Raw genomic sequence first — 27,919 nt, 5'->3', positions numbered from 1 at the left:
CTGGTTGGCCACTGTGGGAACAGAATGCTGGACTGCATGGACGGTTGGTCTGATCCAGCAGGGCTCTTCTTATGTTCTTATATTCCTTGCATCTATGCAGAGAGATGGTTCTCCATTTGACTGTGGCAGGAGAATGCATCAGGTTGGTCATCTGCATAGTCCCTGTGAATAATTTGTGACAACTTTCAGGGCTGTGATAAAATCTGCTGCCTGGGCCACCTCTTGTGCAATGTCACATCACGTAATTTCCTTAAATTTCATCATGACCATCTGAGGCCTATATAATAGCCTCCCATGGAACAGCAGATCATCTGAGAAGATTCAAGCCCAGCAGGTGGACCACAGCACATTTCCTAAAAGAAGAAAACTCAGGTGAGCAGCTAAAATGCCTGGATTTTCCTGTATCTCTACTGCTACTTAAAGAAGCTATTATTCTATATCACTTTTTTAAAATCTAAAAACCCTATTGATTTTTATTGTTTTGTATTGTGTTTATTTTGTATTTTAAAGTTTTTTTTGAATGAATGAACTTTTGACAACAATAATGGCAACAATAACATTGATGATGATGAAGACGGTGATAATCATTCCACTTATTTTTGAAGTTCGGGCTAGAGCGGCCAGTTCAACATTACAAAAAAAGAGAACATGCATTGCTAAAGCAGAGGACAAAAGACGGCAGAGGGTTGTACAAACATGGCATATGCTAACTTATATGTGTACCTGGCAGGGAGACACCTTGATCATAGGTGCAAATTAAGAAATAATTACTACAATTTAGAGCGCAATCCTATGAAGATAGGCGGCCGCCTCCGAACTCGGAGGAGACCACCTATCCAATGCAGGGCAGGAGAAGCACAGAGGGGATCATTCCCTCCATGCTTCTCCTGCCCTGCATTTTCGGCTAGACAGCCGATTTCAGCTGGCTAGCTGCGGGATGGTGGAGTGGGGGAGGAGGCTGCCGGATGACACATAGGATGTGTCGTACCGGCATTTCTGCCTTCCCCGCCCTGGAACGCCCCCCGGAACACCCCATTTTGGCTGCTCTGTGCTCCTCTTGTGAGCGTGGAAGATGAGGCTGTTCTGTGCTGCCTGCGAGGCAGCGTGGAAGGTGGGGAAGGTGGGTTCTCCAGGAACTCAGAGCGCAGGCTCCGAGGTTGGTTCCTGGAAAACCACATGTCCTGTGGCCGTCTAGCCACTGACTAGCGGCCATAGGGTTGCTCTCTTAAATAGAAATAGAAAGACTTCTCACCATACCAGGGAGGACTGATCAGGTGACCTACGTGCCTGCTGCTCTGTTGCTGTTCAGGTTGCTAACTGTTGGTGGGCAACTTTAAGGTCCTTGCCTCTTCCTTCTTAGGGTTCTTTATCTCTAAACTGAACTTGGACTGGGCCACCCTTCTAACAGAGGACTGACAAGCCTTCAAATAGAGCACCATCCTCTGTAAAGCAGGACACCTGGCCATCCTAGTTGAGGCCGTGAGCCTTGTTACTTCTGAAGCCAAAATGGCACCATCCATACACAAGAGGGAGATAACTTCAGGCTTGGACAACCTCAAAGTATGCAGAAGTACAAATATTCTTTGAGGGGGGGAAACCCAGAAGGGGGTGCACATTTGTAAAATGGTCATAATTGGGGCCTAGCTGTTGTTAAGATACTGAGTTCCCAGTTGGATGCCCCATTAGTTTGACCCAATATCAGGGGCTCTGGGTCTTCCAGAGGAGCCAAGTGGTCTGAGATTGCAATATATAACCTAGAGAGCTACCTGGGACTGTGTGACCTCACACAACAGAGATGTGCAAGACTGACTCTTGTAGTTGGCAGGCAGCATGGGGCCTCTAAGTTGGCCGTGCTTGGTTTAAATGAGAGAAGCCTGGACTTCTACCTGTGCTTGGTCACTTCTTGGTGTCCTGCACTTCTAGCACCAGCAACTACCCAGAGACTCTGGGTAGGAAAATATACACTGCGTATGTACGTATATAGGTGTCCCTGATATCCAGCCCAGTGATTCTAATGCTCTTCTTTTCCTAACTCCATGTATCTATTTTCAGGTGAGCCAAGAAAATGGGGCCTATTGCTTGCTTGAGTGTCTTCCTGGTCAACTCCCTCGTTTCAGGCCCCTTTCTGGGAGGTGAGTTTCTCCCTAGTTTCGTGGCACTAATGGAGCAGGTGTAGCAGCAGCAGTTCTCTTGGGGTGGGCGACCTCTCCAGTGTTAAAACATGTTTGACTTTTTGCTCATTTCCACATCATGAGAGTGAGTTGTATGAGGCTCTTGTTGTTGGTAGGAAAATGTCTCCTCCAAAGTATCTTTTCCCTGAAGCAGTCGGAAGTTGAGGGTAGCTTTACAAAGCAAGTTGCCATCAGAGAGCAGCCACTGGAGACTTATAGGGTCTTTCAATAACCTTTGCAAACAGAGAGGTTGAGCTGGCATTAGAAGGGCACAATAGCAGGAACACAGGTAGGTCATACTAGGCCCAAAGCATTCCTCCCAACACACTAAATTGGGCAAATAAGTTTGAGTATGACAAAGTATAGTCCAAGTTGACTTTAGATAAGTGGTTGGATCCAGGATCTGCCTTCCATGAGAGGAAGGGATGTTCCACAAGAGGATGAAGAAGAAGGGCTCTCCGCCAAAGGTCCCTCTGCCCAAACAAGGTCCCTCTGCTGGATTTTTGGGGATCCCCTCTACAGTTAATCCCATTCAGCAGTGTTCTCTGTCTCTCCGTGTAGCATTTTCAGGGGGCTGCAGGGGCTGCTGTGGGGAGAAAGGGGTGGGGAAGTCAACTTGTGCCAGTTGATCCATCGTAAATTTGGATCCAACCTAAGAGCTACCAAATTGCCTATTAGTATCTGTTGTCCCCCATCAATGAACAGGCCAACCCAAAGTCTCCTCTCCCCACTTGTCCAGTAGAACAACATGGTTATTACAACAAATCCAAACTTTGTGGCAACAGCTCTCATTTCTACTCCCCGTTTTTTGACTTGCATGTGGACATCCATGCTAGAGCTGGGATAAATTTAAATGAGAATGCGCCAAACAGCTTTCATGACTTGTGTTTGCATTTCCTATCATGGAGACTGTCAGATTTAGGAGTTTGGAAGGGAAAGCAGGGTCTAAGCAATGCCATTTGACAAAGTGATACTTAACATTACCTTGAAAATACTCACAAATGAAGTACAGATTCTTAGAAGTGTCCCCAAATACTGAATTATTTTTCAAAAATTTTTTTTTGCGGAGTTTCTGATTTATGCAACATTTCATTCAAATCTGAATATGTACTTTAAAATTAAAGATGAAGTTGCCAAAAATTTAATATTGGACATTTCCTCTTCTAAACGAACTTCTGAAGCATACGAAATGAATCAGTGTTGAGGTGGTGAGGAGACCTTCCAAAAATCTTAAAAGATGAGCAAGCTGTATTGTCTTAAAGGGGTGGCAGTTAAACCAAGACGAGATGGGGCTGCAGCTCAGTGGTATGCAAGAAGTCCCAGGTTCAATGCCTGGCATCTCCAGGCTGGGCTAAGAAGACCTCTGCAGAAGACCATGAAGATACATGTAGACAATACTGAGCTAGATAGACCAGTGGTCCAACTCGGAATAAGGCAGCTTTGTGTGTTCAAGATTGTTTGTGTCTCTGTGTGAGTAACAGAACTTTTCCCTCTCTGAGTCTCCCTTTCCATCTTTTCTGTTTATCTGTCTCCTTCCTGAGCAGTTAAGGCTGACACCTGTGCCAGGGAGTGGCTGCAATACCAGGGCAACTGCTATGGCTATTTTGACAGCAAGAAGACATGGGAAGAAGCTGAGGTAAGAAGCTGGTGGACACGAGGCCTTGTGTTAGGTGGACCTAACACAAATTATTGTTGGTATACCTCCCAATTTATGCAACTTCAATGTGGGGAGGTGGGAAGCCTTTTTCTCCACATCTCTCCTTCTCTACACTCTCTCACAGCTGGTGGTTTCAGGGGGAGCCAGGAAGCAGAGAGGGATGGGGTGCCTATGAACTCAGCCTGACCCAGAGTAGCACTTGGCTCAGGAGCCAGGATGGAATCAGAAGCTTTATAGGACCAGTTTGAATCCCATTGACCACTCGTGTCATGTGATCCCTGCTGAACTGGTATCTGCAATTGATTATCTAGCCACCGAGGAGGGGAGCAGTTGCATTAAAAGCATCCTCCTCTTGTCCTTGCCCAGATTGAGTGCCAGAGCTACCACCGTGGGGCCCATCTTGCCTCCATCCTGACCCATGCGGAGACTCTGTTGGTGGCTGATCACATCTCTGCTTACCAGACTGAACGCAGCAATGTGTGGATTGGACTGCATGATATCAGACATGTAAGTATCAAGAACTCACTACACATCTGCTCAGCCACTGGCCCAAACAGAAGATAGGTGTGGTATGTATTTCCATGCATCAGCGTGACGGAGACTTAACAGATCACGAGAATCTAAGAATTCATTCCGCCTCTGAAGTCTGCAGTTCTCATGATAATGCAGAAGCACGTTATAGTGGGTGGGTTCTTTAATCCTTTCTTTGCCCACTTTCTTTCTGTTCCCAATTGCTCCCCACAAGCTATTCCCCCACCCCCCACTGCTGTGGTTCCCTACAGTGGAGGCCGGCGACTCTGATTTCGGTGGGGCTGTTATTCCATTCTGGGGTTTTAGTTAGTACCAGCCAGAACTCTAAAGGAACTATCCAAGGTGCTGAACCCAATTTGGGAATAGGTTTCAGCACCTTGGATAGATCCTTTAGAGTTCTGGCGGCGTCTGACTAAAACCCGGAATGGAATCACAGCCCTACTGAAATTGGAGCCACCAGCCTCCACTGGTTCTTGATGTATGTGTATGACGGTCTACATGTATCTGGGACCCCATGGGTACAGAAGTGCAAAGGGAGAATATTTAAGTGGGAAAGCAGCTGGCTAGAAAACATAAAAAAGGAAAAAAATTCCTCTGCTTTAAACAAATTCCTTCTAAAAGTGTTGGGGTTGTGTCCTTTGATTTTCCTGAGATAGCCCCCCTGCCCCCCCATGTCTCAAGCTATCTTTTGTTCTGCAGGCCCTGGTAGTCTGAATTTCTCTTGCCCAATTTAAGAGGGTGCTCTCAACCCATCTTGGGATCTTGGATGTGAAGATGGCCTCTGAGATATGTAAGACCAAATCCTTTAGGGATGTAGAGGCACCGGGCCTGTTCTGCTTGTAACTCAACAGGGTGAAATGAAGCTGTTTTGCCAGAGGGGTTCTTTCTTGGATTCAGAGCAATGGCTACACAAGGGAGTAAGAGTCAAAAAGCTTTATTAACTATACCAGGCAGAATATTACAGTCAAGCATATGATGTTATAAAGCAAAACTAAGCAAAATACCTTACTCTTCCATTCTGCTGTCGGGAGCCCCAGATAATGACAGTGGAGAGACTCCAGTCGGCCAGCGTGCAGCACCTCCATGGTCTTGGTCTGTGCCAAAGCTCCAACTGGGGGATGCTCTGGAGGGACTTATATACCCAAAGTCTCCCAGGGGTACGTGCTCTCTCTCACAGCTCCCTCATCAATTACACCTGCTGTGATGGTCCCATGATGTCTAAGCATTTTTTCATCTTCAGTTGAATTAGCAGGTGGACTGCAGCCAAAAAGACCCTCCCTGCCTTCCAAGGCCATACCATCCTAACTGGTTAGAAAAACCAGGAGTCAGGCCAAGAGGCTAAAGGGCTCTTAGAGGCCTAAGAGACTTGATTTTTAAGGTCTCACAGGAGTTTCAGGCATAAAGGAAGAAGTTGTAGCACGTCACACTATCTCCTTGATATACAAAGGTCTTCTGGGGAATTTCCACTACAGAAGCCCACCACCTATGTATTGCGATCTATCAAGTGCTGGACGTGGCCCCTTTGCTTTTACCACCTCAGGAAGAGGCAAAACAGGGATGTCTATTTAGGTGCTGGTGGGCCACTGTTCCATTGGTTAGGGGGCTACGTTTGGTTGGATAGGCCACAGGCTGTGCACAGCTCAGCCAATAGGGGACCCAGTGGATCTGTAATTCCTCAGACGTCCATAACCGAGACGATGAGGAGCAGACTGGCCATCAGGCTGGAATCAACAAAATATGTATTTATTTATTACATTTATATACCACCCAACTAGCAGATGCCTTCAGGGTGGTTTACAATAACCCCCTCCCCAAGCCACAATAAAATAACAACCAAAACAATAAATACAATAATAAAAATGGTAAAATATTAAATATCATATTTAATATATATTACAAATATTTAATTAGTGCTTGGATTTTCAGTGTGTAATGCCATTCATGAAATAATAGACATAACCATGCAAATCATATACAAAGAATTCAGACCTTAAACCACAGTTCAATACAAAGCACAGCGTTACTGTTGTTAGACCAGAAACCATGGCTTTCACAGGTCCTTTTGTCTGTTGTTGCCGGCTTCTGATGGTCCACTGTTTCTCACTGGCAGAGGGTTGCTCTATCTGCCTCTTCCTCTTCCTCTTCACACTTGGTTTCTCCACTCTGCTGCTTTCCTTTGTCTTTCTCCTCAGCTGCTCTTCTTGACTCCTTAGCCTTCTCTGCTTCTCCTTCAACTTTTATTTTCAACCAGCATCTCAGCATCTTCTTCCATTCCCCGCCCCATTGTTTCTATACAGCTGGCATCTGGGGAGATGCCATGATGCACATCTCCCCGCTCTAACGATACATGACCTCATGTATTCCCTATGGCTGTGTTAGTCCCTTTTAAGCCAGGAGTAGGCAACCTGGCACTCTCCAGATATTGTGGACCTCAACTCCCATCAGCCCCAGCTGGCATGGGCAATGGTTAGGGATGATGGGAGCTATAGTCTAAAATACCGGAAGGGCACTAGGTTGCCTGCCTCAGCCTTAAGCCATGCAGAACTACACATGAGTATACCACTCCCTCATAAACAAGAGGTTCCACCACTCCCATGAAGATGGTTTCTCCACCATAATGCCTTTGTGGATCAATGTCCAGGGAGAAACACTTTGCTGCGTGCTTGGAGTCCTTAAGGCTCTGTTACTTTATCCATTTCTGAGTCAAAATCAGCTGGGCTTACCCCCTCTCTTGTAAGCATCCCAACCCATTGCTCCAAGGAGAGTTCCACCTAGGGTCACCTTGCCAGGATGACAACTCTCATCTTCCACTTGCAGGGCAACCTCCTTCAGTTTCTTCTCAGTGCATCGCACCTGCTTGCTGGTGGCCTGGCACTCCTTTGTCTCAGCATCCAGCTGTTCTTCCAGTTGCACTATCTTTGCCTCCAGAGCTGTGATGGAAGATGTATATTTAGACTTCACAGCACTCTTCACCTCCTGCAGCTTGGTCTTAAGTTCCTTGTTCTGATGCTCATGCTGCTGGCAAGCACTTTCCTCCTTCTGGGCATTACTACCACGCTTTGCAATCAGGTCTGTGTTTATCAGGTCTGTGGGTCATCCAGCTCCCACATAGAGCCCTTCATCTGGGACTGCTGCTGGAGCTGTGTGGTGCTGTTCATCGCGATCTTTGTTAGCAAAGCCTGTGTGGGCCTTCAGATCCTTTCCGTCCATTTCCAGCTTCTTTCTGGCAAGCACAGCAATGGAGAGTGACTTCCTCTCATCTCCCTGTTCCACATCCAACTCTCGCATGTGTCTCAACAGCTACTTTCTCTTTTTTTCACTCTGCTCTTCGTGGGCCTAGAGATCGCACTCAACTATGGTGGCTGCAGCACCTAAACTGAGGAAACACATCACTCCAAAAGAGGACAGAGATGTGCGTTCACTCTTTCTCATTGGCTCAGGGCTGTTCGATCTGCCTCTTTCTCTCCTTTCATGCTCGGACTCTCCATGCAGTTCCTTTCCCTTGTCTCCCTCCTCAGCTGCTCTTCTTCATTACTTAGCCTTCTTTGCTTCTCCTTCAACTGACATCTCACTCATTTCTCTCTCTCCATCCCATAACTCTCCCCTCTTTCACAGCATGCATTCCCAGGCCCTTAGGAGTAGGCATTGCAGATTCAGGACCAAGGCCTTCCTTTCACCTCAAAACTTGTCTCTGTGTTTCTTTCTCTCTCTGCCCTGCAGAATGGAAAGTGGAGATGGTCAGATGAGTCTACCTACAACTACAAAGCGTGGCTGCTGGGGATGCCCAACAACTTGGGGAAAAATGAGTATTGTGTGGAGCTGCTGCATTCTGTGCATGGGGCAGCCGTTCCTGATGATGGCACGCTCCAACAATTGGAAGAAAGATCCCCAACTGAACGCGGAGGTGAACATTCTTGGGCAGCTGCTCGAAGAGAGGCCTTCCTGTTGAAAAACATCCCTCCCACCAGCATTGTAGTACAGCCTCTCCCAACCTGGTGCCCTTTAGATTTCTGGACTCCAACTCCCATCTTCCCCAACCACTGGCCATGCCAGCTGGGGCTGATGGGAATTAGAGTCCAAAACATGTAGAGGACACTAGGTTGGGGAAGGCTGTTGTAGCAGATGCTGTGATGAAGAGCTCGAAGGAAAGGTCAACCTAGTGGGTGGCTGCTGTGAAAAATGGCAAATTCCATGTTGGGTGCAATTTTAGAAGAGGAACTGAAAATGAAATGGCCAGTATCATACTACGGTGCGACCACACTTCGAATACTGTGTACAGTTCTGGTCATCTCACCTAAAAAAGGATATTGTTCCGCTTCATTGCATGACTCCCAGGTCATGTCTCTCTCTCCTTACTTGCCCTTTTTCTAAGCTGAAAAGCCCCAAAGCTTTCCTCATAGAGCAGTTGCTCCATCTCCTTTTGAGTAATTTTGGACTACTCCTTTAAGGCTCTCCACTCTTCAGGAAGGGGGCAGAGCCTGGGAGGAGGAGTCTGGCTGAAGGATAAAAGGCCTCAATTGAGCCCCAGATGTCCTTGGAGCAAGTTGTTCTCTTGGAACTTTCCAAGGCTCTGCAATTCCTGTCTGACTCTACATGCCTGGATAAGCCGCCCTTGGGAGTCTGCCTTAGTCCATGAATCAGGACTTCAAGTCAGGACAGGACACCTCCATACCTCATTTGGTACCTTCTCAGCTCCTGCTGTACACATTCAAGAAGTGTGGTCCCAGATAGAAGAATCCATTGATCATATTGGCTTGGGGGTAGAAAGGGAGGTGTTGTGTTGAAGGGGTCTTTTGTCTGTTTTGGGGTGTTCCTAACTTGTTTAGTTGGGTCCCATAGCTACTGACTGTTCCTCCATCAATAATTAGGTGATTTTCCTTCCTCCTCATAGACTTCACAAAATGGAATGACGTGACGTGCCACACGCTGAACGCCTACATTTGCAAGCACGAGCTGTAGAGAGACCGTCGACTGGGAGTGCATAATGCATGTGATTCAAATGCCTGAGACTCCTACAGGAGCTCCTGCGATCTCCAGTACATCTTGGGGGTTTGCCTTTTCCATGGGGCAGGTCCCCTTCTGAGACAGCCAACATAGACTCCACTCAACCGAAATGGCACTGTCTCATATCGAGAATCCTCAGGCATATATCTACATTAGTGACCGTGTTTTACGTCATTCCTTGCCCCCTGGGGAGCCATGAGAGCTGTAGCTGTGTGAGAGATGCTAGGGATGCCTAACAGAGAGTTCTCCCAGCATCCTTGTGACAGTACAGTTCCCGAGATCCTTTGCCGAAGAGCCATGACAATTAAAGTGATATAAAATGTATGTAACCCTGTCATGTAGTTATGCCCTCTGAAATTAAATCTTGAACATCCCTCTGAAATAAAATCTTGAACATCCATATATCTGGCCCATATGCCCTTCAATAGCAGTAGCACAGATAAATGCTAATAAAAAACCTTGCTTTTGAGCATACATTTTCTGGTGTGCTGTTTCATTTCTTATTTCTCCCCACTCCCACTCCCCTCACAGCTGGCACAAAAGCCAGGATTCTGCTGTTCACATACAGAAACTTCGTTTGAAGTCTGCATCATGTGGATCTCAGTTCCTTTCTTTTTTGTTTAGTATAAATCAAGTTTCTAGCACCTAAGATTGTGCAGATAAGAGTTGAAAGCATGTGAGAAATGGATCGGTGCAATCTCAGAAGCCAGAGGAGTGGCTGAAAAAGGCCTGGTCTACACATGCAACAAAACATGGTGGGAATTAAGTGATAGAACTGGGAGGCGGTATAATGGAATGTTCCATTTTGGACTGCCCCGAAGGAATCCTATAGGAACGCAGAAGGCTGCTTTATACTGAGCCACACCAATACTTCATTTGGCTCAGTATTGTCAGCTCTGTATGACAGCAGTTTTCCATTGTCTTGGCCAAAAGTTTTTCATATAACTTTTCATATGACCTTTCTTTCATATCACATTTTGAAAAGCTCTTTTCTGCTAAAAAAAAAAGCAAACTCTCCCTGCAGCTAGATATCCTGCACACAGGGAATTGGTTGGGCTAGATCTCCAATGGCACCTATGAAAAAAAGCAAACTCTCCCTGCAGCTAGATATCCTGCACACAGGGAATTGGTTGGGCTAGATCTCCAATGGCACCTATGAAAAAAAGCAAACTCTCCCTGCAGCTAGATATCCTGCACACAGGGAATTGGTTGGGCTAGATCTCCAATGGCACCTATGAAAAAAAGCAAACTCTCCCTGCAGCTAGATATCCTGCACACAGGGAATTGGTTGGGCTAGATCTCCAATGGCACCTATGAAAAAAAGCAAACTCTCCCTGCAGCTAGATATCCTGCACACAGGGAATTGGTTGGGCTAGATCTCCAATGGCACCTATGAAACTCTTCGCTCCCTGGCCCCTTCCATTTTTTTTTTTAAATAAAAACCTTGTAAAGCGTTAGGGTAGTTTCCCTGCCCCCCTAGCCTCTAGCCTTGCTATTTCTCTCCCCCTCCCCGCCTTTCTGGCCCCCTTTTGACTAGCCAGGCCCCCAGGGCAGCCATTATGTGACTAGCCACATCCTCTCTGGGAGCCATTTTGCGGTGGTGCCCACAGCAATTTCTCAAATTCCCAAAAGTGCCCAGGCTCCAAAAAGGTCGGAGACCCCTGATATAGCAGTCTGCTCAGCCAGCCCAGTGGGAGTTGGGCCCCTTGGGAGTTCACCCCTTGAGGGATTTTAAGGGCTCCGAGAAGCCTGATTCTGTTTTTGGGTCAAGGGGTGGGGTGCTTGTGCTCCTTCTTAGTCACAGGCGGGAAGCCACATTCTGATGACCTGCAGGGGAAGTTTCCCATATACTGTGCAGCAGGAGGAACCAAATTTTTAAGCGCCACCAGCAAGGAGAGGAGGCAGAGTGTGCCTCTTTCAATATGGAAGTGGGCTGTATCCATGTGATTGAGGGAGGGGAGGGGTTGCCACACACATAGGGCTTTTCTACAGGAGGCTGTTAATCCACTGCATCCACTCTTGGTTTTGTCTCAGAATTGAGATCGCTACACGAGGAGCATTTCCTTTCCTGCTTTACCGCCACGTAACTGCTAGGTGGCGCTGTGGCACAGCGGAATAGCGCAAATGCACAGGAGGAAACTGCACTTCCTTTTGCCAATCAGAAGTAAGACCTCATTTTCCCTTCTCTAAAAGAACTCTTGGAAAGTGCTGTTTACAAACAGACATGAAACTGGAGGGTCACAATGTTGTCCAAAGAACCCGTAAACAACTGTGAGCAGAGAATGACGAGCACGCAACAAATGCCTCATGTAGAAAAGCTCATAGATACACACCGGCTGCTCCTCAGAGGGAATCTGGACTGAACACAGAAAGGATGCAGAGCCACTGAGAATGCAAAGATGGCTACCGATTGTCCTGGTATGCTGCTGCCCAGTTCATACCATGCATTCTCCATGTGATCCCCATATAAGTCTGACAGATGAGGCAGGGTCCGTGATCATGCTGAGAGTTTTACTCACGCACAAGCAATTGCAAGTAGAACTCCTTTGTGGGTCAATATAGCAAGGTCTGAACTGAGAGAATGGGGTCAGAGACTGTGCCTGGAAATGTAAGGGTTAGGGCTAGCATGCACAAAGCCCTGTCCCAGAACACACTTTCAGCCCCCACGCATCTCTTGAACACCTGACCTGAGCTGGGCTTGTGTGTTGCTTTTATCTAGGCCTATACTCCCTTGTGATCAGCCTTCTAAAGTTATAACCTCTGTCCTGTTCCACCCTCGCCTGGCCCATTGGGAAATCTCCTAATTCAGGAGTCCCCAATGTGGTGCCTGTGGGTGCCATGGCACCCACGAGCACCTCCAATTGTGCCCACAGAGCTCCCTGTCCCCTTTAAAAATATAGATATAGTTTAATTAAAAAATGGAAAAATGTTAGGGTGCCAGGTTCTCCTTCCTGTTCCTGAACCTGCTACTGATCAGCTGTTCAGCGAGCAGGAAGAGAAAGCAAGGCAAAGGGATGGAAGGGAGAGAAAGAGCGAGGCTGGAGACTAGGATGGGGGAGAAACAGCTAGGTAAAGAGGTGGTGGTGCAGGAGAGAAATAGTGAGGCTAGAAGCTGGGAGAGGAGAGAAACTGCAAGATGAAAGGGTGAGTGGAGCGAAAGAGCAAGGCTAGGGGCTAGGAAGGGAGAGAAAGAAGGTGGCTAGGGATGGGGAAGGAAGATAAATAGTTAGGAAAGGGATCGGATGATAGAAATAGTAAGGCTATAGGCTGGAATTGGAGAGGGGGGAGAGAGAGGAAGAGTGCAAGCAAAACAGAAAGGTCTGTGTGAACAGAAGAAGAGTGGGAAGGCCAGGAGGCAACTCCTCCCATTTCCCTCTCCCTCCCTGCCTCTAGCATATCTATTTCTCTCCCCAACACCAACATCTCTTGACTAGCCAAGCCCCCACAGCAGCCATTATGTGACTAGCCACATCCTCCATGGGAACCATTCTGTGGTGGTGCCCACAGCAGTTTCTCAAATTCCCAAATGTGCCCAGGGGTCCAAAATTAGGACCCCTGACCCAATTCCACTAGTATCTGTTCTCCCTGCTGCCCCATAGGAGTCTCAGAAGCAAATCTGAGCCAGTGTCCAGCCATTTTCATGCACCCCAAAGCGGCCTCTTGATGCTCAGGATGTCTCAGAACTGAGCTGCCCTTGAGTCCAGCTGGCGCACTTTTGTCTTCAAAAGCAACGGATTCAGTGGAGACTGGTGGCTTCAATTTTGGTGGGGCTATGTCTGGTTCCATTCTGGGTTTTAGTCAGAATCAGCCAGAACTTTAAAGGAGCTATCCAAGGTGCTGAACCCTAGCTCCAAAATGGGTTCAATGCCTTGGATAGCTCCTGTAGAGTTCCAGCTGGTTTGACTAAAACCCAGAATGGGTTCACAGCCCCACCGAAATCGAAGCCACCAACCTCCACTGAACTGATTCATGAGTGCCGCTCCCAGACGGGGAAGCCAACTGTGTTAAGTCTGCTTCATCAATAGCAACAACAACAACAAAGACTCTTCTGGCGCCTTAAAGGCTCACAGATTTATCGCGGCAGAAGGCTTTTGTGGCCAGAGCCCATTTTATCAAATCCTTATGCCAATAAATCTGTTCATGTTTATAAGATGCCATGAGACTCTGTATGGATTTGTGAGAGGTAAGGGCTATTGGACTGCAAGCCTTCATTTGCTGCTAGAGATATATCATGCTTCTTATTGTGCAGGTGGCCAAGTGGCCCAAGGACTTCCCCTTGAAACCAATTAGATGGGCGTGTTTGGAGATGTGCTCCTTCTAATGATGCAGATCAGCAACCAAAGCCTGAAATAGCAACAAATGTCACCAGTGTTCATCCAGTTTGCTTGTTATTGCCTAAGATTGGAAGGCAGAATAAAACCTGACACTTGTGTAGGGATGTACGAAAGTTCTGCCACGGATTTAGGGGAGGCCGAATGCCAGCGCATTCGGCCCCCTGAAATCGGTGGCGGAACGGCCCCCCGCCCCCCCTGGGACGGGACTTACCTTAGGCGGATCTTCCTGGCGGCGGCGGCTCCGGCGGTGGTTCGGCAGCAGTTCGGTGGTGGTTCGGCGGTGGTGGCGGCGGCCGGTCTTCCGACTGGCTGCCACCGCTGCCATTTCCAGGTAAAAAAAAAAAAAAACAAAACAAAAGTGATAGGCTACGTAAAGATTTACATAGCCTATCACGGCTAGATTTTTAAAAAAACACACACCGTGATAGGCTACGAAATGTTTACGTAGCCTATCACGGCTGATTTTCGCCGTCTTAGTCTATGTAAATGTTTACGTAGACTAAGACGTGCCAAAATAAGGAATGCAAATGGCGGCGCCCATGGGTGCCACCATTTGCGTACGTGCGTTTTTTAAAAAAAATCAGCCATGATAGGCTACATAAACATTTACGTAGCCTATCACGGCTGACTGCAGGGACGCAAACGGTGGCAGCTATAGCCACCCCCATTTGTGTCCCTGCTAGCCAGTGGCCGGATGTCTGGCTGCTGGCGGAGCCGGCCGGCGGCTCCACAGAATCCCTGCGGAGCGGAGCCGGCTGGCCAGGATTCCGGGGGGCAGGAACAGAGCGCCTCCCCCCCCAGCCAGGATTCCGGGGGGAGGGATGGAACACCTCCCCCCAAGCATCAGCATAATCCACGGAAAGGTAAGTAACTTTCATACATCCCTACACTTGTGGGACTTGCAACTGTGGAAAGTGAGGCCTGGTGGAAGATGTCCCTGCTGCCTACTAGCAGGGCTGGTCCAAGACATTTTCTTGCCTGGGGTGAAAAACAAGATGGTGTCTCCTCATTCCACCCTGTTCCACATACAGAAGCCCACTGGACTGGCGGTAGAATCTTAGTTCAACACTGGCAATGGGTCAGCGTCTTCCACTGCCCTTGAGGGCGACAGGCAGGTTCAAGGGGGCGCAGAGCAAGCCATGTTGCACACACAACTTTGGTGGCCTGCAACACACTTTATTTATTTATTTATTATTGCATTTATATCCTGCCTTTTTTCCTCTTGCAAGGAACCCAAGGCGGCTTACATTATCCTCCTCCTCTCCATTTTATCCTCACAACAACAACCCTGTGAGGTAGGTTGGGCTGAGAGTGTGTGACTGGCCCAAAGTCACCCAGTGAGCTTCCATGGCCGAGTGGGGACTAGAACCCGGATCTGCCAGCTCCCAGCCCAACACTCTTCTCACTATACCACACTGGCTCTCAGTGTGCTATTGCCACCACCCTCGATCTGTGCTAGAGGTAGTTTCTCACTCTGCCTAACAGTAAGGACTCTGCCGGCCCCGAGAAGACAGTAAAGTAAACCTTTATCAGGTGTAACAGTGGCACAGGACAGGACTAAAAATAATTTCAAATAAATAAACAAACAAGACCTTCAATTGTATATCAGAATTACACTTTTTTGGCTTGAGGCTCAAACTACACATTAAGCAGAATTCTGTGAGTCTTTCCCCTCCGTTTCTTTCTTTTTAACACAAAGCAACCTGGGGTACGTTGTAACTGAGCAAGAAATGGGTGGGTGGAGATTGGCTGGTTTTAGCCTATTTAGCCTGCTGTTTTTTCCAGCTCAGAATCACCCTCCCTTAGCAGCCTTATCAGCATCAGAGGAGGGACCCCGTCCTTGGCAATCAAAACATTTGGCTAACACTAATCCTATTCTGGTGTTAGCTGTTGAATGCTGAAGGGGCCAGAGGGAATGTGCAGGGATAGCCACACCCGTTCAACAATGCATGCACCAGCAATGCTCTCCATGTGACGAATGATTGGCTCAGTCTAGAGAGAGCTGCTTCAGTGCACATGAGGTTTCCCCAACAGGGATGGGAGCCCTGGCCAGCACAGTTCCTGTCCTCATTGAGGAACCCCTACACATATAGAAGTGGCTCCCTTCAGAATGAGCCAATCACATGATGTCTGGGGAACATTGTTGGTACATTCATCTTTCAGGGTGTGGGGCTAGTCCTGTATGTTTTTGCTGATCCCTTCATGCATTCAGCATTCAGAGGTACTAAATGCCTGAATAGGGTTACCATGTTAGACTAATGGAAAGTCCCATAGAGAATTCTGCTCCCTTACTGAACTTGTGTTATGATCTCAAATCAGATTTACTTCATGCTGAGTCTCATTCTAGGAGTTTCTACTGAAAGGGGAACTGAGCTCACAAATGGGTCTTCCACAAGGTAACAGAGCCACTTTCTGTGGGCATGGGGTGGAGGAACTGTTGTGTGGCAGCCATTTTCTATCTGTCAGGAATGAATCTAAGCATGTGGAGATGTCTGCAAGCTCAGATTCAGAATCAGAATGGGAATAGCTAGAACAGAGGGCGGCACCCTCCCTAGTGAGTCCAGATATGGCAAGACTTCCTTCCCAAGACCTTGATGCACAGATGGCCCAGCCTGAATGGCTCCCCCTTTCCTCCACCATGAGAACTCAGGGTTTGGAAGAGGAGGAGGAGGAAGAAAGCAAGAGGCATGACTTGAGGGATACTAGGCTCCATCGCAGAGTGAAGCAGGAAAAGTTAGAGGCAGGGCTCAGACATTCCACCAGGTTGGCCACTCATGGAAGCCAACGTAGGAGGGAACCACCCTAAGGGAGGGGCATCCCTGCAAAGCAAGTCTGGCTGAAAAGTTCATACCCAGACCGCTGGCAACTTCTCTAACTTCCACTTCGTCTCCTCTGTTGATATTCATAGATGTGTGGATTAGCTGGTTCTATGCAGTCTGAGAGTTTCCTAGAATCTACATTTGCAAAGTAGCTAGTCCTTAACTAGTAAAGTAGTGTTTGCCCGAAGCCTTGTTTCCTGGAGTGTGCTGATTGCGAAGGGAGATGATGAAAGAACGTGACACTATCCATCTGTGCGAAGTGATCTGCTTTGAGAAGCAAGACTTTTGTGTGCATAGCTGCTAGGCATGACGGGCCTCCAATTTTCTCCGTGACTTGGTTTGGACAATCAGCAGGGGAAAAAATGCAGCATGGGTTGTTTTCCTAGGCCCCGCGCGTGCTGCTTGTGGAACTGGCATTTACCTAATTACCAGTGATATGTGAATGGGGTTGTGGGGTGGGTTTGAAGCCATGCACCGGGTTCAGATGACACAGCAACCCGTGACGTGGCATGGGTAATGAGGTAAGTGCCGGTTGCATAAGCGGCATGTGCGGAGGTAGGGGAAACAACCCATACTACATTCTTTCCCCCACTGATTGTGCGAATGCTGCATCATCACAGCTCTTCCCTTTTTGTGGTGGCATTTTGACAACTGGCAGCCCCGTGTGCTGAGAGGCTACGCACAAATGATTCATTTCACAGAACTCTGAAGAGGTGTTATAAAGCAAACCAGAAGGAATCCTAGTTGACACGAACATGACCTTGCTTGAGCTCATCTCAGAGTCCACAAAGGCTGCCTAAACAAAATGGCTGCTACAGGCCCAAAGGTTGTATTACATTCTTGGTAGAGCAACCAATTAAAAAGTAGCTAAAGGCTCAATCCTATGACTGCTAGACAGTGACTAGATGGCCATAGGATTTCTCACTTTCTGGTAAGTGAGCTCGGAGCCAGTGCTCCGAGGTTGGTTCCCAGAAAACTGACTCCCCTCCCACTCCCCCCTGCCCCATAGGAGGTGCAGTTCATCCCTAGCCCCGCGCTTGGAAGAGCAGCACAGAGCGGGGGGAAAGGGAGTGTTCCTGGGGGCCAGGAGAGGAGGTGACGGCGGAAGCACTATTACGATGCTTCCTATGGGCTGTTCAGTCTCACCACCCTGCTCTGAGTTGCCCTGGCTAGACAGCTGAAATTGGCTGTCTAGCCACAAATGCAGGACAGTCAGAATGCAGAGTAGAAGTTCTCCTCTGCACTCCACCCACCCTGCATTGGATAGTCGGTCACCTCTGAATTCGGAGGTGGCTGACTATCCCCGTAGGATTTCACCCTGAATATCCATTTTAAACATCAGAATCAGTCATTCAAAGCCCCCTAAAATAACTTTTAGACCATGGTGCCTTTCATTGCCTCTTCCACATGTTTCTTTCTCAAGAGTGAAATCTCCTTGTCTCTTGCATCTCATCCTTTACTACACTTCCACAGTCCCACTTCCCTAGATTTTTAGAACACGTTTGGGTGCAGAGTAACAGTTACCTCACCATCTGAACAGAAGTGGCTACAGGCACAAATGTCCATGTTGAGAAACATATTGGATCAAACTGTCATCAAACGACAGTATCAAACCCTGAGGGATGGTTTGCGAAACCAGTCTCTTTTTAGCAAGGTTCAATGGATTCCCCTGAGGCCTGTTTTCCTTCAAAGGGAGAAAGGATATTTCATTTCAAGAACGATATTTGCATACGTTATAGCCTTTTGACAGCTCAACCTTTAAAGCCTTCTGCTTGGCTTGCTAAATAAAGCTCAGTTACTTTTGCCTTGATTTGTGCATGGTAGTGCGATAGCAGCAGTCTCATATACACATGCACATTAGTGACAATGATAGTCAGAGGTCATTTCAAGGGGGGCAGCTGTGTCAGTATGTTGCAAAAAGAGTCTTGTGGCATCTTCAAGACTAACAAATTCATTATGGCATCAGCTTTGTGGGAGTTCATTTCATCGAATGTGTGAAGGTTTATCTACGTTGGCAGGTATGTATATGCACACATGGATTCAGAATCAGAGAGAAAAAGAATCATAGAATCATAGAATAGTATAGTAGGGTTGGAAGGGGCCTATAAGACCACTGAGTCCAATGTAAGTGTGAGGTCAGAGGGAAACAAAATGGGAAAAAATCCAGACTTTGACCCTTACATTAAACCTTAATTTATGCAAAATAAGTACAGTGCCCATTCACAAAGCAGTGTTGATGATAACACAAACATCTTGCATTGGTAAGCTAATTCACATGTATAGTAGATAAACCCCCCAATATTTGGATTCAGGCTACAAGTGGCAGAAATGAACTAAATCTGGATATTTGGGTATTCAGAGAACATATGGAGGGAATAAAGCATGTAGAGGATGCCCCCAATGTTCCCATATGTGCCAGTTCCACCCCGATTGAATGGTGAGGTGTGGAGTGGGTATTCTAAGCACATTTGGTTGACGATTTATATCCAATCCATGGTTAAAAAGAAAAAGGGTGAAGGCTACACACCGTGAGGTAACAATGTGCTTCAAACTCATCTTCTGGATAAACTCTGTGAGTGATTTGTGAAGGGAATTGTGATAAACATCAGTCCCTCTGCTGACGGGCCACACATGGTACAATGTTGCCAGTAGTACATCAAGACATTTCCTTAAACCTCTTGCCCCTCGTGTTTCATCAAGTTCCTCTCAGGCCTATATTACAGCCGTGCACAGATCAGGAGATCATCGGAGAGCCCACCAAACTCAGCAGACAGCCTCAGCCCAAGAGAACCAGCAGAAAGACTCAGGTGAGCAGATAAACTTTGGCCATAAACTTTGGCCAAATATTGCTTAAGAGTAGGGATGGATGGATCTGTCAATTTTGGTTTCTCTCAGTTTCTCATTTTTACAGTCTTAAATTCAGGTCATCCCAAATGCTGAGCATTTTCCAAACTGAAGTTCAGTTAGTCCCAAACATTGATAGTTTTTTCTTAAAAGTTTCATACACAAAACTCGTTCGCATTTTGTGTGTGTATCTTCTAGTACATGTATTTTTGCACAATTTTTTTGTATCATATGAACAATTTTTGCAAGTTCTAATACAATGCATTTTTTGAATGTTATTTTCATACATACATATATGCATTTTTGGGTACACTTCCTTCTAATATACACATTTTTGTAGACATATTGGAGAACTCCATTGCAAAATTCAAAGAAGTCTCAATTTTGAAAGATAACTGAGTTTTGTTTCACATATTAGTTTGAAAGTACAAAATTAGGAAAGTTTGCATTAAATGCAAACTGAACACATTTCTCCCTCAAGTCATGCCTCCTTAAGAACCTATCCAAATGCCAATGAAATACGGCTGGATCCAGATCTTGGAAATAAGCCTTCTAGACCCACTGTTATGTCAATGTTGGTGGTCTTGGAAACATCACTGTCCATTGACCTTAGTTTCCCATATGTAAAATGGGAAGAATTTTAAACTGACCATCCTACTGTAAAAATGGATGCTGGATTGTGTGATGATCCTGGGGTTCTTTGCAGAATCCTTACCATTCTCCATAACTTGACATACCAGGGAGGTCACTGGTTAAACTGGATTAGAGGGGTGTATTTTTTTTTTTACCACTGGAGCTAAATCTACCCTAAAATCTTTCAATAGCCACCATCAACTACTAAGTTAAAGAGCAGTAAGGCCTTTCAGCACTACGGAAGAGAGATCTATTGGACTACAGAGTTAGAAATCTACCAGGATCCAACTTCTAACCACCTAACAACAACCCCAAAGTTCAGCATACCCTTTCCCAGTAATTGGCTGAGAAGACCAATGCATTAACATATAGGGTAAGATAAGATCATTTAGAATCCACCCAGTTCAGAACACACTGGCTTACTTAACCAAAATGTTGGATTTACTAACAAATGCAATGAATATAGCATTGATTGTAGTCAAGAAAATAACAGAGTGAAATGTGGGTTCTTCTAATACTTTCCCTAGCTGATACATATGCAGGTACATCATATCTTACATAGCTGAAAATGACCTAGGCCAAAAGTCAGTAGTTTTGAGTCAGAAATCAAGTCTTACTCTTATCCTCCTGGAAGAAGAGGCCACATAGAATCCAGGGATCATAGCTTCAGCTAACTCCAAACTCAAGACCATTAACTTGTATATCTATAGGCTGTATATTGGTAGGAATTTATGTCTTCTGCTTATGGAAGGTGCCTCTGCCCAGTTTTCAGTGAACTCCCCTTTCCCCCTGCACCCATCTTACCCCATTCAGTGGGGTTCCCTGATTGAGGTGAAGAGTCTGCTGTGAGGAGGAGGGAGTGAGGAGGTCTGTTTCCAACAGCCCAGTTGCCTGTCCTAAATCTGGATCCACCCTTATATTATATATAAAGGTAAAAGTGTCCCCAACCAGTCGTGTCCGACACTAGGGTGTGGTGCTCATCTCAATTTCTAAGCCGAAGAGCCAGCGCTGTCCAAAGACAATTCCGTGGTCATGTGGCCAGCATGACTGAACACCGAGGTGCACGGAACGTTGTTACCTTTCCCGCCGAAGCGGTACCTATTTACCTACTTGCAATTTCTTGCTTTCGAACTGCTAGGTTGGCAGAAATATTATATATACTTCCCATTATAATTTAATATGTTACATTCCTAACTCTCTGGGATACTTGGATGGCTTGGGAACATAGAAAATTGACTTATGCCCAGTCAGACATAATATTCACCCAATATATTCATCAATATTCATCCAATATTGTCAACTCTGTCTGATAGAACCTTTCCATGACCTCAGGTAGAGGATTCCCATCAGCTGCTACCTGATCCTTTTTAACTGGAGGTGCCAGGGATGGAACCTACAACCTTCTGCATGTAGAGCATATGCTTTACCACTGAGCTATGCTTTGAGGCTGGAAATCCCTGGAATATAGTCTAGTCTAGTGAGCTACCTGGGACTTTTTCAGGCACAGAAAGGAGTAAGAATATGCAATATTGGCCCCTGTGATTGGCAGGAAGTATGAGGCTTCCAGATTGGCTAGGCTTGGTGTAAATAATAAGAGTCTGCCCATCTTCGTTTTTCTGGTCGACAGAACAAGGTCTTCTCCATGGTGCACTTCTAGGCCCAGCATCTGAACACAGGGACCCCAGGTTAGAGAAGACCCACTGTAGGTTTGGATTTGGTTATGGGCACCCATGGTGCAAGCCTCAACCTGACATGCAGCCTGGTGATTCTTCCACTCTCCTGGTCACATCTCTACTTGTGTATTTCCAGGTGAACCAAAGAAATGAGGTCTCTTGTTTATCAAAGTGCCTTTCTGGTCAGCTTCCTTGTTTCAAGCTCCTTAGTGGGAGGTGAGTTTCTCTTGAGTTTCTCAGTGGTTTTGAAGTAAGATACCCAGAATGATGCTAGGGTGTGGTCCCAGAGGCATTGTGGGGAATTAATATGGTGGGCATCAGACACAAGTACCAGGGCTCCAGCACTGAGAGGAGAGCCAGGCATGGCTGGTTATAGTTGGCATTTTAAGTGAGCATTGGCTCTTCCTCAGGGCTTGGACTGTTGGCAGCTGTCCCATGGAGCCTAGGCCTGCCAGTCCTGGTGTTAACCAGGTGCCAGTTAAAAGCAGGGCCTTCTTCATGTCTGTGATTTGGAAAGGAAACTCCTCTCTGTCCTTGTCTTACCCCTCCATCCTTCCTGTTTTTCTGTCTCCCCCTGAGCAGTGAAAGCTGACTCCTGTGCCAGGGAGTGGCTGCAAGACCAGGGCAACTGCTATGGATATTTTGAGACTAAGATGACCTGGCAAGAGGCTGAGGTAAGAGGCTAGTTCTCATGAACCCTACCACAGCCAACAGCTAGGCATACCTCCGAACTTATGACAGACCAAAAGAAGGAGTGTGTTTTGTGTATCCACCTGGTCAGTGGATAGCTGATGGCCTCTGGGTGAGCCAGGAAGCAGGGAGGGAGGAACAGTCTGAAAGTTGTCCCATGCCAAAGTGACATGTGTGGCTCAGGAACCAGGCCAAGACCAGAAGTGTATAGGACCAGGTGGAATCCTCTTGGCCCCTGATATCACCTGACAGCTGCTGAGATGGTAGTTGCAATGCCACCCTTTGACCATCCACAGAGGTGGCGCTATTTTGCAGAAGGTCGGTTGGCGGCTTCCCCTTCTAGCTTGCTACTCTGGCCTCACCAGCATCCAATAGTCCCCAGACTGAGACGTCTGAGTTGTTGGGTGGCCGCTTCTGTGTTGCAGAGGAAGAGGAAATGCGTCATCAAAAAGGAGGACTAAGGGGGACACAGATTTGCATAAGCTTTGCATATGCTGATTTATAGGCATAGCGGTACATTTAGAAATAATTGCTCTAATTTAAATAGAAGTACATCTCACCATAGTGGGGAAGACTGTGGCCAGGTGACCTGTGTGCCTGCTCAGTCTGCTGCCTGGGTGCTCACTGTGGATGGGGAACTTCAAGGTCCCTGGTCTCCCTTTTTATGGTCACCTTTATGGTTAAACCCATGGAGACTGGTGGCCCTGATTTTGGTGGGGTTGCGGATCCATTCCGGGTTTTAGTCAGAACCAGCCAGAACTTAGATAGCCCTTTAAAGGGCTGGATTCTACCTTGGATAGCTCCTGTAGAGTTCTGGCTGGTTCTGACTAAACCCCAGAATGGATTCACAGCCCCACTGAAATCGGAGCTACCAGCCTCCACTGCTTTAAGCTAGACTTGGACCGGGCAGCCCTTCAAATAGAGGACTGCGCTTTGAGAGCTCTTCATACAGAGGACTCTCCTCTGTAAAGTAGGACACTTGGCCACCCTATATGACTCGGCATAATTGTAAAGCCAAGGTTACTGGGGTAATTATACTTCTAGTAATTACTGCCAGTACTGCTTGTAATTATACTACTTAGCATTTATACATGGCTTTAGAGTGTTCAAAGGATGCTACATTCATTTACGTCAGTCATGCTCACAACAAACCTGTAAGGCGGGCCAGCATTATTAGTATTTCATAGATGCTGATGGTGGAGCTGAGTCAGAGAGAGCTGATTTCCTGAGGCAATTTTGGGAACCCAAGGAAAAGTCAAGGTTTTCCCCAATGACTTCCTCATTCCCAGCTGTCTTTCTGCCACACCTCTACCTGTTTTGAGTCCCTGGGTGTATATGCAGAAAGGATCAGCTGAATTTAAGATGTCTTTTGTTCTTCTCCTTGCCCAGATTGACTGCCAGAGTTACCAACGTGGGACCCACCTTGCCTCTCTTCTCACCCATGCTGAGTCCCTTGTGGTAGCTGATCACATCTCCGCTTACCAGACCGAAGTCAGCGATGTCTGGGTTGGATTGCAAGATATCCGGCATGTAAATATCTCTCAAACCTCTCTAGAATGTCTCTTGTATGCAGCGCTTTGGATATCCATACATCAGTTTGAAATCTATTATATGTACTGCAGAGTTCGGGATCGTGAGAATTTTGGCATTCACTCCCTCTCCATGCTTGTAGTCCTCGTGACGTTGCCAAAATGCATGAGAGCAATTAGAAAATGTCTTGGGCAAAGGCTGGGCTTAATTTAACTGGTGTTTTATCAGCACTCAAGCCAAGGCTTGGCAGAGATGAATGATGGTGATGCCAGGTTTGAATGCCCTCTGGGCCCTGCTAAAGCACCACTGTGGCACTCAAAGGGAAAGTGCTGGTCTGAGTGGCTGCAGTGTTCGCCATCTTCTTTCTCCCAAATTCTTCCAGTTCCCAGTGGAAGTGTGGGTCTAGTTGGGTGTGGGTTACAGAGGCATTGCGGGGAGGGGGAAATGGTGGCTACTGGACTGCCCTTTCAACTTCTCTTTTGAGCACCAGGCTGTTAAAATGTGTAAAATAATATTATCAACAACAGCAACAACATCCCGGTGTCAGTCCTGGTGGATCCTCTGGGGTCCCCCAGCATTTACCCCATTCTGCTGGGTGCTGGGGCCAAGACTGCACATGAAGACATACATCCGAAATCAAACGTTGCACACACTTCAGTGAAGTTCCAGTCTCTGAATTTAAAAGTTTGCATTCTAAAATACTTCTGAAAATATTAGTTTGGGGAGGCACTTAAAATAAATATTGTTGATAATTTTAAAGTACCTTTCCAAATTCAACATGATCGTGTCTCCCCTTTCTTAGTCAAAAGGCATTTCACTGGGCAGAAAACAGAACATCTTAGAAGTGGTTGCTTGCATTGCATTTAGTCACAGGCAACAAATGACCGAGGGTCCTCTTCTTTCCATCTTAGAAGTCACCATGGACTGCAGCAGTGAAGGTGGCTCTGCAGATATGTAATGTCACCCAATCCATTTAGGGCTGTAGACATCAGACCTACACAACTTGTCACCCAGTTTATGGCCCATCTGCTATGTCTTGTGGCATGTTTTTACTGGTCCTGATGGCTATGTGCTCTCTCCAGTACCAGAGGCAGTAAGCTTATGTACATCAGTTGCTGGGGAACATGGGCAGGACGGTGCTCTTGAACTTGTGTCTTGCTTGTAGGTTCTTGGTCAACAGCTGGTTGGCCACTGTGTGAACAGAATGCTGGACTAGATGGACCCTTGGTCTGATCCAGAAGGGCTGTTCTTATGTTCCTACTGTCTCAGGCAAGAAGCAAAAGCAAGAGGTTTATTGAGGCCCAACCTTGGTAGACCGTGATTACATAGTTCATAGGCTAAATTTGGTTTGATAGGCTGCAAGATGTGCAGGTCTGGTGTGTAGGCCATAGTCAGAGCCATGAGCTGAGGCAACAGGGAGCCAGCGGATCTAAAGCTATGGCATTCCTTAACAGTTATCTCTGCACTTCTTTCTCTCTTTATTCTACAGAATGGGAAATGGAGATGGTCAGATGAATCTACCTACAACTACAAAGCATGGATGGTGGGGGCACCCAACAACCTGGAGGAAAATGAGTATTGTGTTGAACTAAGGCATTTCGTGAATGGGTCAGCTGTCCCCAAGGAGGGCGCACTTGAGCAAGTGGAAGTACGAGCTCACAGTGACAATGTACTGGAAACAAAATGCCCATCAGAGGAAAGAGTCCGCAGTGAACAGGCAGGTAAAAAATCATTGGTTACTTCTAGAAGGAAGGCCTTCCTATTCAATTACATACCTCCTCAGCTTTAGCCATATGTAGAGAAACAGCATGGATTCTGTAAGTAATGTTGTTAAAAATAGCAGGAGATCCAGTTCATGGCTCTTCCATGTCATGTCTAATTTGGCCCTTTGTACTGAGTACACCAGTCAGCCTCGAGTACACCAGTCAGTAGTGTAGAGGTAAATATTGAAGGGCAGGCACGCATGATTACAGTTCCCATGGCCATGAACCCAAGGAGAATCCAAAAATTCAGGCATCTGTGTGGATCCATCTCTCTCTTTCACACCCACACAAACACACACTGACCTGGTTCACATGAGCACCACAACCCACCGTGGTTTGTTCCAACCTGACCATGGCTTGCCACATTGTCAGGGCAGCATGCATTGTTGGAGGGGGAAACAACCCTCGAATAACACATGGCCTATTGTAGGGTTGTTGGAGGGCTGTTTCTGCCTCCAATAAGCCATGCTGCCCAGGCTCAAATGACACGGCAAACCATGGCAACTCCCTACCAGGGGCTGAATATTCAAAATGGCCACAGCCACGTGCTGCAACCCGCCTTGGCTTAAATAAGCCATACTGGGCTGCGATGACCATGTGATCCGGCCCTCTGTGTGTGTGCATTATATATGTCTTTTGTTAAGCTGATGGGGCTTAATTCCCCACTCAAGACCGAACCACCCCAAATTACCTTGCATTACAATCATGATAGCTCACAACCTGTGGAGGCTGGTGGCTCCTATGTTAGTGGGGCTGTGAATCTGCTCTGGGTTTCAATCAGAACCAGCCAGAACTCTAAAGGAGCTATCCAAGGTGCTGAACTCATATGGGGGACAGGGGTCCTTTAGAGATAGCTCCTTTAGAGTTCTGGCTGGTTCTGACTGAAACCCAGAACAGAATAGGTGCCACCAGCCTCTAATGATCACAACATTATGTTGTTACTGGGAAAATCCCCCCCCCCCAACTACCGCAAGGTTTGCATCCAAGCTCAGCGGGAACAAGGAAATCTGTGATGTGTTGGAAATGAAATCATCATCCCTGCTAATCAAGAAGTCCATGCATTTCAATCCTCTGAGCCCCAGTTCCAGGACAGCACTACTGCCAATAATGTACAGATAGAATTGAAAGGGACATGGGCAGCAGAATGCTGTTAATTTCTGAAACCGTCCTCCGGAGAAGCGTTATTCCCTGGCAATTAAATGTTATGTGAAGATGATACGTGTGATTGGTGCATTAATGGAAGCAGTGCTACATGGGAAGCAGGTCAAGTTTGTGTGCTCATCCTACTTTGCAGGACGTTGATGCAACGAAATCACGTGGGTCCACTTGCTCTCACTTGAATAGTGTGTTAATAGGAAACTCTGTTGAAATGTACTTAACGCATCTGGTGGCTACACAGCTCTGTTAAATGCACCAAAGGAGAACTTCCAAAGGAGAGAAACAGGGCCATGTATAGACTGCACACAGAAAAATCAACATTCCGTGTTGATATACCCTCAATTCTGCTCCAAGGAAAGCAAAATCATTTAATCTGTATATAAATAATGGAACTTAAGTACAAATTACTTCTTTGGCATAACTTATTTGCTTCCGCTGGCCAGGGGAATGGCCAAAAGTATACAGGGCACCCTTGGCCATGAGAAGCCAGACTCAGCTCCTACTCTGTCTTTGGAGATTTCTCCAGGTAAAACCTATCTTTACTGCCATGAGAGCTAGAAACTTGTTTTAAACACAACTCAGATTTGCAGGATGCTGAATTACAGACTCAATACTACAATCTGAATTTACGTGGTGAAGTTAGAGCAGAATATAAACAGCTCCCGGTACCGTCTGGAGGAAAGAAGCTAGTGTTTGGGGTATGGGAAGGGAGAGGAGTCTATCCACCAACTGTTGAACTTTGTTTTTGTTCCATAGAATTCACACAGTGGAATGACGCAAAGTGCCACAAACCGAATGCCTATATCTGCAAGCATGAACTGCAGAGAGGCTGTTGACTCAATGGTGACTGCAAGACACATGGGTTCAAATTAATGGGACTCTGAGGGGTGCTTCTGAGATCTTCAGGACTTCTTGGGGGCTTGCCTGATCAATGGGGCAGGCTTTTGGATAAGCGTCACAGATCTCACTCAGCCCAGATGACACTATCCCACATCAAAAGAGTCAGACATTAACTCATGTAACAGTCATTCTCTCTCCCCAGGGAACCATGAGAACTGTAATTCTGTGGCCAAGCCAAGGGATCCCTTCTTGGCAGTGGGTTCTCCATTCCC

The 27,919-nt window shown here is 46.7% G+C and overlaps 2 protein-coding genes across 3 annotated transcripts; both read left to right on the top strand.

Annotated features, from left to right (window-relative positions):
• Window positions 1-3: 3 nt before the first annotated feature.
• LOC146342367 (C-type lectin LmsL-like) lies at window positions 4-9,836 on the top strand. 2 transcript variants are annotated; one of them, XM_084808515.1, is made up of 6 exons: window positions 4-372; window positions 2,053-2,132; window positions 3,716-3,807; window positions 4,195-4,335; window positions 8,080-8,263; window positions 9,251-9,836. In XM_084808515.1, exons 2-6 carry the CDS (start codon window positions 2,066-2,068, stop codon window positions 9,316-9,318), a joined length of 552 nt encoding a protein of 183 aa, XP_084664641.1. In that variant the 5' UTR covers window positions 4-372; window positions 2,053-2,065; the 3' UTR covers window positions 9,319-9,836. The 2 variants fall into 2 exon arrangements, with proteins under 2 accessions (XP_084664641.1, XP_084664642.1); XM_084808516.1 differs by lacking the exon at window positions 4-372 and adding an exon at window positions 1,320-1,560.
• Window positions 9,837-17,025: 7,189 nt separating this feature from the next.
• LOC146342366 (C-type lectin LmsL-like) lies at window positions 17,026-27,643 on the top strand. The gene is made up of 8 exons (XM_084807824.1): window positions 17,026-17,037; window positions 17,526-17,611; window positions 19,217-19,323; window positions 22,249-22,340; window positions 23,746-23,886; window positions 25,376-25,486; window positions 25,785-25,791; window positions 27,564-27,643. The coding sequence occupies exons 1-8, from the start codon at window positions 17,026-17,028 to the stop codon at window positions 27,641-27,643; spliced, it is 636 nt and encodes a 211-aa protein (XP_084663950.1).
• The last annotated feature ends 276 nt before the right edge of the window (window positions 27,644-27,919 follow it).

This window comes from Heloderma suspectum, chromosome 6 (genome assembly GCF_057233095.1).
Source record: "Heloderma suspectum isolate Gila_16-S chromosome 6, 16-S_ref, whole genome shotgun sequence".
In the NCBI taxonomy this organism is placed as follows: Eukaryota; Metazoa; Chordata; class Lepidosauria; order Squamata; family Helodermatidae; genus Heloderma; species Heloderma suspectum.
Note: the sequence above shows the minus strand (reverse complement) of the source record. Positions and strands in the feature narration are given on the sequence as shown.